Source organism: Lontra canadensis, unplaced genomic scaffold (assembly GCF_010015895.1).
Source record: "Lontra canadensis isolate GAN:19392208 unplaced genomic scaffold, GSC_riverotter_1.0 scaffold20, whole genome shotgun sequence".
Lineage (NCBI taxonomy): Eukaryota > Metazoa > Chordata > Mammalia > Carnivora > Mustelidae > Lontra > Lontra canadensis.
Window position 1 is genome coordinate 18776376 of NW_022631014.1, and position 14285 is coordinate 18790660.

At 38.0% G+C, this 14285-nt stretch overlaps 1 protein-coding gene across 3 annotated transcripts in view; it reads right to left on the bottom strand.

Moving 5' to 3' along the window:
• Positions 1–14285, bottom strand: part of OXSR1 (oxidative stress responsive kinase 1) — a 99425-nt gene that overhangs the window by 47779 nt on the left and 37361 nt on the right. For all 3 annotated transcript variants that reach the window (XM_032861188.1, XM_032861190.1, XM_032861189.1), the window contains 2 exons: positions 13060–13201; positions 238–293 (listed from right to left, as the gene is read on the bottom strand). In XM_032861188.1, coding sequence (XP_032717079.1) covers positions 238–293; positions 13060–13201 — 198 coding nt within the window. The remainder of the gene's footprint in view (positions 1–237; positions 294–13059; positions 13202–14285) is intronic.

Consider the following 14285-nt stretch of genomic DNA (forward strand, 5'->3'; position numbering starts at 1 on the left):
TCACGGGGGTGAGGAGTGATAACTGGAAGGTAATGATTAATGGACAGAAAAATGTCTGAGATAAAAAATGAAGGATGAATAGTGGAGAATATCTTGAGAGTCAGAAGGGATGTGCCAATACAGGCTGCTTGACTAGAGACAGTCCAGGGACTAGAAGAGAAAACTAGCCCTGAAAACACAAAACATAGGTAAGGTGGTTCTACTGACCATTAAATAAAAAGAAATACTAATCATTACCTGCAATCTGTACTGAGCCATCTTCTCCAAGAAGAATATTTCCAGCTTTCACATCTCTTGAAGAAAAAAAAAAGTTACATATTAAAGACACCTATTCTCTGGAGTCACATAATTTAAGCAATTGTTTACTGTATTCATACAACACTGGCAATATCTAAATACTCTATTTTACATTAAAGAGTATTAAGGTGAACAGTAAAAGTTTTTTAAATTTTAGTCACTTGTACTAGAATCTAAATATTATAAACAGAAAGCTACAATAAGAGATAGCTTTTTACTGTAAAATCCAGAAAACCCAAGATGATTAAATACTTGACTGGGATAACAGCAGCCAAAGAACGTGTCCCTCACCTACCATCACCTAATTCTACTTTTTGAAAAATACTGGTTTTTTTTCCACACCCTAACACATGATCAAAATTTTAAATGGTCAGTATGTGGTTAAAAACGGGACTATTCTATGCCTTAGGCATAAAGATAGATAAAAATTATTTAAGCATTTTTATATTTTTATTGGTAACTATTTATAATTCGAATAGGACATGCACACATCCTTCTTATAAAAACCTAAATATCACTGAAAAGGCCAAAATCCCTTTGACCAGCATTCTCAAATCTAGTATCTTCTTGAAGGTTTTCAACTATTACCAGTCTAGCCAATAGAATATGTTCCTGTGACATATCTGGGCTTTTCTTCCAACATAAATGATATGACACTATCCATTCAAATCTACAACTTGTGTTTCTCATGTTAACAATGTGTTGTAAGTATCTGGCAAAATTTAAAATCCCTAAATCTTATAAGTAGCAAAATCACTTCTTAATAACCCAGAGAAACCCCCACAATGTGCAAAGGGGTCACTACAGCACTGTTCATAATCATAAACCAAAAATGGTAATAATCTAGAAGGCTAACAATAGCAGAAAGTTTGAACTAATTTTGTTACAGCCATAAAAATGGAGTAAGGTCAATCAACATGTTATGCCTTGAAATATTATCTAGTACATTTTACTAAGTGAACAAATCAAATAAGTGTATTTTGTAGGACAATAATGTAAAACACAAACATACCCACACACACACACATTTTCCATATACACCAAATGATGCAATAAATGGTTCCTTCTGTGGAACGGAATGGAATTGGAGTCAAGGCAAACAGCGTTTGAATATCTTGTGGAAGTGCAATCATGTATTTGTTTTGTAATTAAAAATAAGTATATAATTAAATAAACTCTCTTTGAATCTAGACTTCTAGCTCATGGAAGAAAGCCTTGTCACGAAAAGGAACCAGTGAAAAGCGAAACACTTCATCCTTTTCCCTGCCCATGCCTTCTCCTGGATGAACCATTCCTTGGGGGAAAAAATCAACAATGGTTCCACAACTGTGTGTAGTAGCTTCACCAAACCACAGTATCCAATACTTTCCCTGAATGCATACTGAAGCATAAGGAAATCATGCTACTGAGTATTCTTCACTGCTTATGAAGGTAAGCAATCGACAGGACATCTCCCAGATGCTGCCTCAGAGTGGAGGCAGGCTAAGTCTGCTCTACAAACATAAAGTCTCTGACTCCAGGTACCATGAACAGAAGAAAACTGAGGACCTTCCCTTCCTTGAAGACAAAAACCATCCAAATGAGTCAACCATGAACCTTCAACTGCCTTTTGAGCTCATCTGGAATGACATCTAAAACTCAAAAATGTCTAGTTCAGTCACTTCGTCGTTTGTGTTTCTGCAGCATAGCGTTAGCAGAGACTACAAAAATATGATTATATTCTTGGGACTATCTCTTTCACCATGAGCTAAGATCTGGACCTGAACCTTAAGAGATTTCCGTATCACCCGCACTTACTCAGCATTATGATTAGTACACAGGAGGCATCTCTGAGATGTTCATCAAATAGATTTAAATAACTAAACAATCTCCCTCAAATCCTCTCCCAGAAATAAGTGGAGTATTAAATTAATAAATGAATAAATAAATAAATCCAACTAAATACCAAAATAAAATTCGACTATTCCCTCCCCCACCATCCCAAACCCCAACTCCTACCTGCTCTGTTCCAAATGATAGGGTTATAAACTAATCAACTGCAGTCAAATAAGACAACCTAACTACCCCAAAACAGGAGACCAGTTAAACTGTGGTATAGCTATATAATGAAATACTATGAATAATAATGAACATATGAAATAATATGAAAAAATCACCAAATATACTTAACTGAAATAATACTATGTACGTATGTTGCCACTTTTTTTTTTTTTTTAAGCAGAAGAAAGAGGGATATACATATATTGTGTTTATAGTGGCATAAAATCTCTCTCAAAGGAGTCACAAGACCTTAAACCAGGGTATTGGAGGTTCAGGAAAGGAAGACCACTTTCTAAAGAATACATCATTTTTTAGAACAGTTTTAGATTTACACAGAAAATGAGAAGATACTGTAGAGAAGTTCTCTACACCTTATAGTTTCTGCCATTATTAACACCTTACATTTGTATGATACTTTTGCCACATTTAATGAGACCAGTATAAATGCATTATTATTAAAGTCTACAATTTACTCAGATTTCTAAAAAGTTTTTACCTAATGTCTTTTTTCTGTCCCAGGATTCCATTCAGGATTCAACATTAAATTTAATAATTGTCTCCTTAGGTTCCTTCCCCTTGTCTGTGACAATTTGACTTTTCTTGTTTTTGACAACCTTGGTAGTTCTGAGGAGTAATGGTCAAATATTTTATAGGCTGCCCCTCTAATGGAATTTTTCTCATGATTACACTGGTGTTATGAATTTTTGGAAGGAAAACCACAGAAGTAAAGTGCCATTTTCATCACATCATATCAAGAGTACACAGAATCAACATGATTTAGCACAGCTGATACTGACAGGACCTGTTTATTATCATATACCATTTTTTTAAAAGATTTTATTTATGTGACAGAGAGAAAGAGATCGTGAGAAAGGGAACACAAGCAGGGGGAGAGGGAGAGGGAGAAGTAGGCTTCCCACTGAGCAGGGAGCCTGAGCGGGGCTCGATCCCAGGACTCTAGGATCATGACCTGAGCCGAAGGTGGAAGCCTAATGACTGAGCCACCCAGGCACCCTATCATAAACCATTCTGTGCTTTTTCAATTTTAAGCCACATATATGTATTACCTATTTAAATGTTTTATAAGTTTCTGTCTTTCGTAAGTGAAGACAGGGTAATCCATTTTCATTAGAGCATGCGCTTTGGGTGACTACTTATCAAATCTTCACATAACCAATTCTTGTTTCCCATTTGAAACCAAAGTGCAGGGACTCCTGGGTGGCTCGTTGGATAAGCGTCCAACTCTTGATTTTGGCTCAGATCATGATCTCAGGGTCATGAGATAGAATATCACACTGGCATCCATGCTCAGCAGGGAATCTGCTTGAGATTCTCTCCCTCTGATCCTCCCCTGACTCACACTTGCATGCTCTCTCTCTCTCTCTCTTAAATAAGTAAATCTTAAAAGAAAAGAAAGAAACTAAAGTGCAATCTGTAGAACAGCTTCCAGGAATAAAAGCAAAGGAACATCATGAAGGTCAATGGCTCACTGGACGATCAAACACACCAGTCTGTCCTCCTACCCAACAGAATAGCTGACCTTTCAAGGAAAAGATTTTTAACTAAATATCTGGAAATCAGTAGAGTCCTTAAGAACCTTTTTTCTCTCTGCCACAAAGAATATCAAGCAACCCAGCAGCCCCAACAGTTAAATCTACCATCCACTCTTAAATAAGAACAGTGAGTTTTGTTTTTCACAGTTTAATGCCATTTCTCACATGTCACTATTGCACCAAAGTCACAAATTTCTTGTAAAATTAAAAGGAATATCATGGACATGCTTAATTTTTTCATTGGCACACAGCACAAGTTACTGCCTAGGACATTTTTATGACTCATCAATAGGCACAGTTTGTGGAAAACTTGAAAAAGGTCAAGACCAGCAATGAATCAAAATGAAAAGTTGGAAAATACACTGCATTTGGGCATCTTAAACCTACAAGCCATCATTTCTGTTAGAGCTGGCCTCTTTAACAGGAAAAATATTGGAGTAGATAGATACAGAGAGAAAAGCAGAAGTCTAATTCAGAGATGTCAGCAGGGAACACACTGAAGATGGAAAAAAATTATCTGACCTGGTCCACCAGGATAACACACAAATGGACCAGAAATAAAGATGAGGAGTGGAGAAACCTACAAAACAGGTCCAGCTGTTGCCCTAGTAAGACCACCACCTCCCAAGCCTGCCGAAGCCTCTATGGAACTCACAGCTTGGAGTGGTTGCTGCTGAAGTGTAAGCAGGGGTTCTTAGCCTTGGCTGCGTTAGAATCACTTGGGGAGTCTTTAAAAGCCCCAATGTCAATGTGTCATCCCGGACCAACTAAGTGAATTTCTTGCAAAGGATCCAGGAATTAGTACTTACTGAAGTTTCCCAGGTGATTCCAATATGCAGCCAAGGATGAGAGTCTTTGATTTAAAATGTGAGTTCAAGAATCCATTCCAGCAACATGGCAAACAGTCATCACTACTGCCCAGGACTTTAAGGGAAAACCCACCATTCCCCTGCTACAAACAAAGAAATTAGAAAGGGAAATCGTCACATAGCTGGATATGAAATAAAGACAAGGAAATCCTCAAGTTTCAGAAATCAAAGGGACACTTAAGAGCCAGAGCAGTAAGCCTTGGAAGAGAGGGGACAAATGGCTAGGAACCTCAGGTTTTAAAACCCACCCCCTAAGCAGAAAACATGGCATTGGACTAGTTTAAGGTTGAAAGTAGACTTGAGACCCCTTCATAAAATTGGGACCCTGGAAGAAAAATGAGCCACAGTGAAAGATATGCTTAGCAAAAGTAAGCTAGTATAGCCATACTGAAATAAGATGTAATTGTCTTTAACACAAAAGCATTTCTAGGAATGAAAAGGGCCATTATATAATTTTAAAAATGGGAATAATTCACCAGAAAGATAAGAATCCTGAAGGGGTTGTTGAACTGTAGGGCTCCTTCTCATAACCTCTGGCTTCCATTGTTCTAATAGGAAGTCAGTTCTCAAACATATTGCTATTGTCTTAGCTTGTTCTATTCAGGCTGCTATAACAAATATATCACAGCCTGGGTGGCTTAAACAACCAACATTTATTTGTTGCAGTTCTGGGGGTTGGGAAGTCCAAGATCAAGGGAGTAGCAGATTTGGTGTCTGGTGAGGATCCACTTTCCGGTTCATAGGCATAGGAGAGCTGACAACATGGATTCCATATTTGTTCCCCCAATTTTCTCCATCAGAGCCATGTGTTCCAGGCCCCGCAGAGATTAATGCATGCCCTGATCAGATGTGGGAAGGCTCATTCTGATCTTCCCTAAAGTGACGCACACAGAAGGCATCACTTTAGATAACTACTGTTTGATATCACCCCCAGGCCCCTCACACTATAAAAACTGTGGATTAAGATCTGGACTAGACAGAGAATGGGGGCAGAAAATAGTTGCACATCTGCCTGGAATGTCAGTCCACGCAATGCCCCATCAGTAAGTTACTCCAAATAAAACAGTGGAAACAGCATGGAGCGGTGCTTATTTTTTGGTCTCCAAGTGCCTTCTCGATGTGAAGGATACATTACTGACCCTCCTCCACCTTCTAACAAAAGATGGCCATCTTTTCACTATGTCTTCACGTGGCAGAAGGAGCAAAGGAGTTCTCTGGGGTATCTTTTTTTTTTTTCCTGGGGTCTCTTTCACAAGGACAATCCCATTCATGAGGGTGCACCACCCTTATGACTTAATCACATTCCAAAGGCCCCAACCTCTGAATACCAGCACAATGCTCACTGGAGTTCAACATATGAATTCTGAGGAGACACAAACATTCTGTCTTTGTACTCCTCCTACTTGATGCGTTGTTTTCCAAATCTTACTGCTTTCCAGATACTCTGTGTGTTTAGGTTTCAACAGTGTAACTATACTGTGTCTATTCACAGATTTCTTTGTATTTGTCCTCATCATGGTTCATGATTTATAAGTTTTCCACCATTATTTCTTCCAGTATTTTTTCTGGCTCTTTTATTCATTCAGCTAAAGAAGGGCTGATATATATTCAAAGTAGATGTTACGGTCCTACAAAACTGAGCAGAGACTGACTTTTTGCCTGAACTTGGTATGAATCTATTCTTCGCTTTCTAAAAAAGGCAGTGACCTTAATGTATATTTTGGGTTAATTTCCTTTAACTACATAAAGTCTGTATATGTAAAGTTTTAGGATAAAGAACGTACTTTTATTTATATTCTGAAGTGAAGATTTTGACATTTAAAATAGGGATTGGATATAGTAAATAAGACAACACATAGGATATTTAAAATAATCCCAGTGACAGATCTAAATTCTACTGAGTAACTAAAAAATGTAATTGATATTAAACTAATGTATACCTAGATTCATGGATTAGTTTCATCTTTCTTTCCTAGCAGGTTTTAGAAGCACACTGCCTAAATTCAGTTCCCAGCTATGTCATTAGGTGGGTGACTTTTGGCTAATTACTTACCTCTCTCTTTGCCTTGGTTTCCTCATCTGTAAAATGGGGAGGAGAGGGTATATACCTCATAAAATTACTATAAAGATAAAATGAGGTAACACACAGGATGCACTTAGAATACTATATGGCACACAAGTTTCAGTGAATGCTTATTATCATCTACACCAGAGGTCAACAAACATTTTCTTAAAGGGCCAAAGAGTAAATATTGTACATGTTGTGGGCCAGATGCTCTCTGTCACTGTTACTTTAATTTCATAGTGCTAAGACAGCCACAAACAATCTGTAAATGAATGGGCATGACTGTTTTGTTGTTGCTTTCACAAAAAAAGTCATCAGACTTGATTTAACTAGTGCGTTTATCGATCCCTGATGATCTATATGGCTGTAGAAGATTGGTTTTCTCTCATGTTATAGTCTAGGCATAAGTGACATCAGTTCAGTATGGCGACTCCACAGAATCAGGGACTCCTACTACTTCTATTTGATCATTCTACCATCTCTAAGTTTTTGTTACATAGTCCAAGATGGCTTATCACCACCTCAACATTTCAATGGAAGGAAGCAAAGAGGAAACAGAGGTTATGTCACTTTCTATTAGCAGTGGTTCTCAGGACATTTGGCAATGTCTGGAGACATCTTTGGTTGTCACATTGGGTTGGGGCAGGGGAGGAGCTACTGGCATGTAATGGGTAGAAGCCAGGGATGTTGCTAAATATATCCTACAATGCACAGGACAGACCCTGCAACAAAGCACTGTCCAGCTCAAATTGTCAGTAGGGCTGGGAGTTGACAAAACCTGTTAAAGGAACAACTCTGAAGTAGTATATACATTTTTGTTTTCTCCACAGTGGCTAGAAACCAATTTACACAGTGATATCTGATCTTCACAGGAGGCTATGAAATGTTGCCTTTCTTCTGAATGGTCACATGCCTGGTAAAGATGTCATCTTTTTATAGTTCAAAAAGGAGAGGAGACAGGCTAGGGGCAAATTAGCAGCTTCTAGCACTTTTTTTTTCTAGAAGATTGCTCAATGAACATGAAATCAGTAACTGAATTACATTAATTACTAGTATCAAAGTATGTATCCATAGGGTTACCACTATCCAGAGGATGGGAATCCTGTTTTTCAGGGCACCTTTTCCTTATTTTTTTTTTTTTTTAAGATTTTATTTATCCATTTGAGAGAGAGAGAGAGAGAACATGAGAGGGGAGAAGGTCAGAGGGAGAAGCAGACTCCCCGTGGAGCTGGGAGACTGATGTGGGACTTGATCCTGGGACCCGAAGCAGTCGCTTTACCAACTGAGCCACCCAGGCACCCCAGCGCACCTTTTCCTCTTGACAGTGCAGGAAATACATTCCCAAATCTTTGGTCATGTCCTTATCCAGTCATCTGTTAACACATTATTTTAACTAGGTATGAAACGAATTGATATAATTTGAGGTGAAAAATCCTATTGTCTGAAGAATATGCCTTCAATGTTTCCAAGATTTCTAGTTTACGTATTATTCCTTAGAGTCAACTCTTCTGCTTCATAACCACAAGAGAAGTTCATTTTTCTTTGTTAAGATATAAGCTGGTTGGAAAATTCAGACAACTAGAAAGCATTATTTATGTTTTCCTAGAAAAAGATACTTTTTTAAATGGGCTAATTTCACTGATGTAATTTCTTTAAAATGGTCCTATTCTCAGAAAAACCTAATTAAAGTTTTTTTTGGGGGGGGGTGATACTTTGCTTTTTTCCAACATATCCTGATTACTCTTTTTTTTTTAAATATTTTATTTATTTATTTGACACAGAGAAATCACAAGTAGGCTGAGAGGCAGGCAGAGAGAGGGAGGAGGAAACAGGCTCCCTGTTGAGCAGGGAGCCCGATGTGGGGCTCGATCCCAGGACCCTGAGACCAGGACCCGAGCTGAAGGCAGAGGCTTAACCCATTGAGCCACCCAGGTGCCCCCTGATTACTCTTTGAAACCTCAGTTTTAGCACTTGATAGTTGTCTGATCTTTAATTTTTTTTTTTTAAGATTTTACTTATTTATTTGTCAGAGAGAGAGAGAGCACAAGCAAAGGGAGCAGGAGAGGCAAGGAGACGGATGCTGGACTTGATCCCAGAACCCTGGGATCATGACCTCAGCCGAAGGCAGACACCTAACTGAACCATGCAGGGGTCCCAGTTGCCTGATCTTTAATCAGTTATTTTTCTGGGTCTTTGCTTATTTTTGGCAAAGGATTAGGGTTAACTAGGTGATTTTTTTTGAAAACTGACAAAACTGTAAGATATTTAAAGTGTTACAATGTGATAGTCTGATATATGTATACACTGGGAAAGTATTCTCCTCATCGATTTAATTAACACATCCGTCACCTCACATATTTACTTTTTGGTGAGAACATTTAAGTTCTACTCTTTAAGCAGAACTTACTCATAACTGAAGTTTGTAACCTTTTATCACTGTCTCCCTATTTCCCTGACCATCCAGTAGCTGGCAACCACTTTTCTACTATCTGTTCCTATGAATTTGACTTTTTTTTAAAACATTCTACTTGTAAGTGATACCGTGTAGTATTCGTCTTTCTCTGTCTGGCTTAATTCACTTATCCAGGTTCATCCATGTTGTCATAAACTGCAAGATTCCCTTTGTTTTTTTTAAACGGCTCAATAATAATCCACATCTTTATCCATTCATCCACTGATGGATACTTAAGTCATTTTCATAGCTTGGCTCTGAGACAGTGATTTCACACTGCTTTTGGGTATAAACCTAGAAGTAGCATTGCTGGATCATATAGTAGTTCTGTTTTTAATTTTTCTGCGGAACCTCCCTACTGTTTCCCACAACAGCTATACTAGTTGACGCTGCCACCATCAGTGCGCTGACGTTCTCTTTCCTCCACATCCTCATCCAGGATCTGTTATCTCTTTTTGGAAACATATCCTAACAGATGTGAGATGGTATCTTATTGTCGTTCTGACTATATTTCCCCAAGATTAGTGATGCAGAGTACTTTTTCTTGTATATCGTTTTTTGGGAAACTGTCCATTTGGAACCTTTGCTCATATTTAGTCAGGCTATTTATGGTTTTTTGTCTCTAAGTTGTAGGAGTTCCTTGTACATTTTTGGATATTAACCCCTTATTGGATAATGTGGTTTGCAAATATTTTCTCCCATTCCACAGGCTGCCTTTTCATTTTGTTGATGGTGTGCTTTGCCATGAAGCTTTTTAGTTTGGTGTGGTCCCAGCTGTTTAATTTTTCTTTTGATGCCTTTGCTATTAGTGTCACATCTGAAACATCTGTATTTCGTGTATTTCTATTCTGATCTTTTTATTTATATCTTTCTGCTAACTTTGGGCTTAATTTATTCTTATTTTTCTTTTCTAGTTCCTTAAAGGTAGATGATTTTTAAAATAACAATCTTGTTTTATCTTCTACCTTTTTTCTGCCTTGATTTTAACTAAGCATTTTACAAGATTCCATTTTCCTCCCCTCTCAGTATATCAAGTCTTTTTTTCTTTCTTTTAGTGGCTGCCCTAGAGTTTGCTATAAACATTTACACTAATCCGAAGTGTACAGCAGCACTATAGGAGCACTATACAACTTCTCTGAGTTTTCTTTTCATCTCACATATCCTGAACTGTGGACTAGCATCAATGGGCATAGATGACAAACAAACAAAAACAAAAGTGAAAAAAACCCTGGAAGCCTGCTCTCTGTAGCCAAAGGAGCAGCAAAGAGCCAACCTAGCACAGACTTAGCAAAGGAACCCATAGCTGGAGTTGCAAGATGGCCCACTATGTCAGAACCAGAGGCTGGGTGGTTGGTTGGTTGGTTGGTTTTTAAAGATTTTATTTATTTATTTGAGAGCTACAGAGAGAGCTAAAGAGCACAAGTGGGGGAGAAGGAGAAGCAGGCTCCTCGCAGAGCTCAGAGCCCAACACGGAACTCGATCCCAGGATCCTGGAATTACAACCTGAGCCGAAGGCAGATGCTTAACCAACTCAGTCACCCAGGCGTCCCTTGAACCAGAGGTTTAAATGAAGAACCAAATGGAAAACCCCATTCTCCACCCTATATCCACTCCAGCAAGTAGGCCTGTATTGCCCACACCAGCAGCACCAATAGCCCCACCAGCAACCCCAGCCTGCTACCCAGCTGCAGAGAACAATCCAGGCCCAACACTTTCTAGCCCTCCACATAGTGGCAAAGGACAACCCAGGCCCAGTGTCTCCCAACTCTCAACCCAGCAACAAAAGGTGGCTCAGGCATATGCCTTCAACCCCACAGGCAATACCATCAGAGAACGAATGGGAGCCCCACTGGCACGAGTGGCCTGGCCCATAGAGTACGCCCACAAAAGTGCTCACAGACCCACAGGTACAGCGTCTATCTCCCACCTTCCACCTAGCAGCACCAGACCTGGGGACGCACACTTTTGGTCTCAATGGTTATATCAGCAGAAATTGAGTAGAACCCCCCCAGCAGTGCCAGGTGAACAAAACAAACCAGAAGAGCACTATAAGAACTCTAAAACTCAAACTGTCACTGGAACTACAGCTTACCAAAATACACCAAGACTTATATTTACCCAAATAGGGAAAACACCTGCTAAATTATATATTTAAATGAGATCAAGAGTCTCCAAACACATACCCAAAATATCCAGGATACAATTAAAAAAAATCACTTATCATACCCAGAACTAGGAAGAACTTTAATAAGAGAAGACAACTGACATCAACACGGAAATCAGTCAGATCTTGGAATTATCTGACAAGAATTTTAAAGCAGCCATTATAAAAATGCTTCAACATGCAGTTTGGGATTTTCAAAACATGAAAAACAGAAAATCTCAGCAAAAAAAAGCCATAAAAAAGAACAAAATTATCTAAAAAATTACAATAACTGAAAAAACCTCAATCGGTTCTAGCCCAGAATGCAGAGGTCAGAATCAGAACCTGAGAACAAAGCAAGAAAATTTACTCAATCTGAACAGAGAAAAAAAATAAGATGACAAAAATTGAGCTGAGCCTCAGAGCTTAAGGTACAATAACAAAATAGGTAACATTTGTATTAACAGAGTCCCAGAAAAAGAGGAGGGAAATAATGGGTTGAAAAAACTAGCCAAAGATATAACGGCTGAAAACTCCCCAGACTCGGTGAAAGGCAAAATCCTACGGACTCAAGAAGTTTGGGAACCCAACACAGAATAAAGCTGAAGAAATCCATAACCAAGATATCACAATCAAACTTCAAAAACCAAGACAAAAAAATCTTAAAAGACGCTAGGGAAAAATAACATTATGAGAAGATCAATCCAAACAACAGACTTCTCATCTGAAACCCTGGAGGCCAGAATTAAGTAATTCAGCATCTTTCAATTGCTGAGAGAAAAGCACTGTCAGCAGCAAATTCTTATATCCAGTGAGACTATCCTTAAGAATGACTAAAAAGATTGCCTGATACGAAGGAAAGCCAAATCCAGGGATTAAATAGATTTGGGTAACACAGATTCCATCATCATTTGGATTCTTATTATCTCTACCGAGGGGCTGAATAGAGAGAGGCAGCCAGGAATACTTGGACCATGCAATGATACATATCTTTTCACATTAAAAAAAAAGGGGGGGGGCACCTGGGTGGCTCAGTGGGTTAAAGCCTCTGCCTTCAGCTCGCGTCATGATCCCAGGGTCCTGGGATCGAGCCCCGCATCAGGCTCTCTGCTCAGCAGGGAGCCTGCTTCCTCCTCTCTCTCTGCCTGCCTCTCTGCCTCCTTGTGATCTCTGTCTGTCAAATAAATAAATAAAATCTTTAAAAAAAAAAAAAAGAAGTCTTAATAAAACATTATTTTATAAAGAGCTTTTAGTAATTTGAGAAAACACTCAAGGTAAAATAACAATAAAAGCAACAGACAAAATTATACATAGTTCTGTTTTATATATCTTTTAACCATATAAAAGAAACTGGGAAGAAATACTACAAAATGTCACCAGTGACTGTGATGCTTGCCTCTTGACAGCATGAAATGATGTTTTTGTATTTTCCAGTTTGACTAAAATATTTGTTTTTTTAAATACTTGCTATTTAACTAAAACCCTAACCACAATGTGCTGAAACTAGTGATACAAAAAGCCATGGTAACACTCAGAGATTATGATCAATTCTGCAGAAGAATGGGGAATGGTCTCAACAAAATGATACAGCACAACTACCACTGCATTTTCCCAAAAAAGCAGAGTTGTCTTTTACGTACCTGTGAATCTGTCCATTTTTATGCAGGTATTCCAACCCTTCCAGCACTTCTTTGAGTATTGTAGCAATGGTAGGCTCATCTAGGACTCCACTTTTGTGCTCCCCCTTTGCCACAATGTACTTAATAATGTCTAGAACAGAACCTGAAAACAGAAGACAAAATTTGATATGAATTTTTGAATCGTTCAATATAATTTAGAGACATTTTGAAATCAAACCACATGTAAGCCTTTTCATAAACTTAAATGTGTAGGAAAGGAAAAAAGAGCAAATACAAGGAAATATAGAAGTTTAATAAAATTAATTTATTCTTGATTGCAATCTAAAACAGAAAGCAGCCTAATATCCAAACAGCAGTGTTACACCAGCATTTCCTTTAGACTATTAAAATAAGAATTTGAAAAAGGTAAGAGGATTTTTAACCACATCTGCAAAATACCAGGTAAAACATACCCATCAATAACACTTTAGTGTAAGATACCACAAACTAATTTAGGTTTCCGATATTGGATCAGATTATGCAACACTGTACAAATAAATACATAAAAATACAATTACAATGCAGGTCAAATTACAGAAGAAACTCTTGGCAAGTAAAGATCACATGTGTATGCAAACCAACTCAAGGGTTAAAATTACTTTTCAGGTTAAAAATAATAAAAAAATAGGTACAAAAAGAAAAAAAATGAAAAGGATAAAAACGGCAGTTCTCTTTCAATAACAGCCCAGATATATTATCATTCCTATTCTACCCCGGATCTGAAATAACACTCTGACTAAAAACTGGGGGGGGGGACAGAGAAAAAACACCTACGCGGTAATTAAAATCATAGACTGCTGACTACCATAATTAGTTATTATAATCAAAAAAGTTTGCTAGAGACTCTTAAGATTTTTGGCAGTACAATGGCCCATAAAGACCACAGAAGCAAAACAAAATCATCTCTGATATCAGAAATCATGCCAAAGAGTAGAATATAACACAAATGGCACAAAAAAGTTTGGATTTCCATTTCTTGGCACAAGACCTGAATGATCAAGACTAAAATTAAACCACACGGTTATGTTGAAAATTTGCCCTAGTGGGGGCTTTTATTTCACACACTTACAAGAAAAAATGTATTTCCAAATAGATGGAAAGAAGGATCTAGATGGAATCCTTCAAAACACATACATTTACTTCAGTTCCCACTTGAAATCCACTAATTTGATAAACTTGATTTAAAA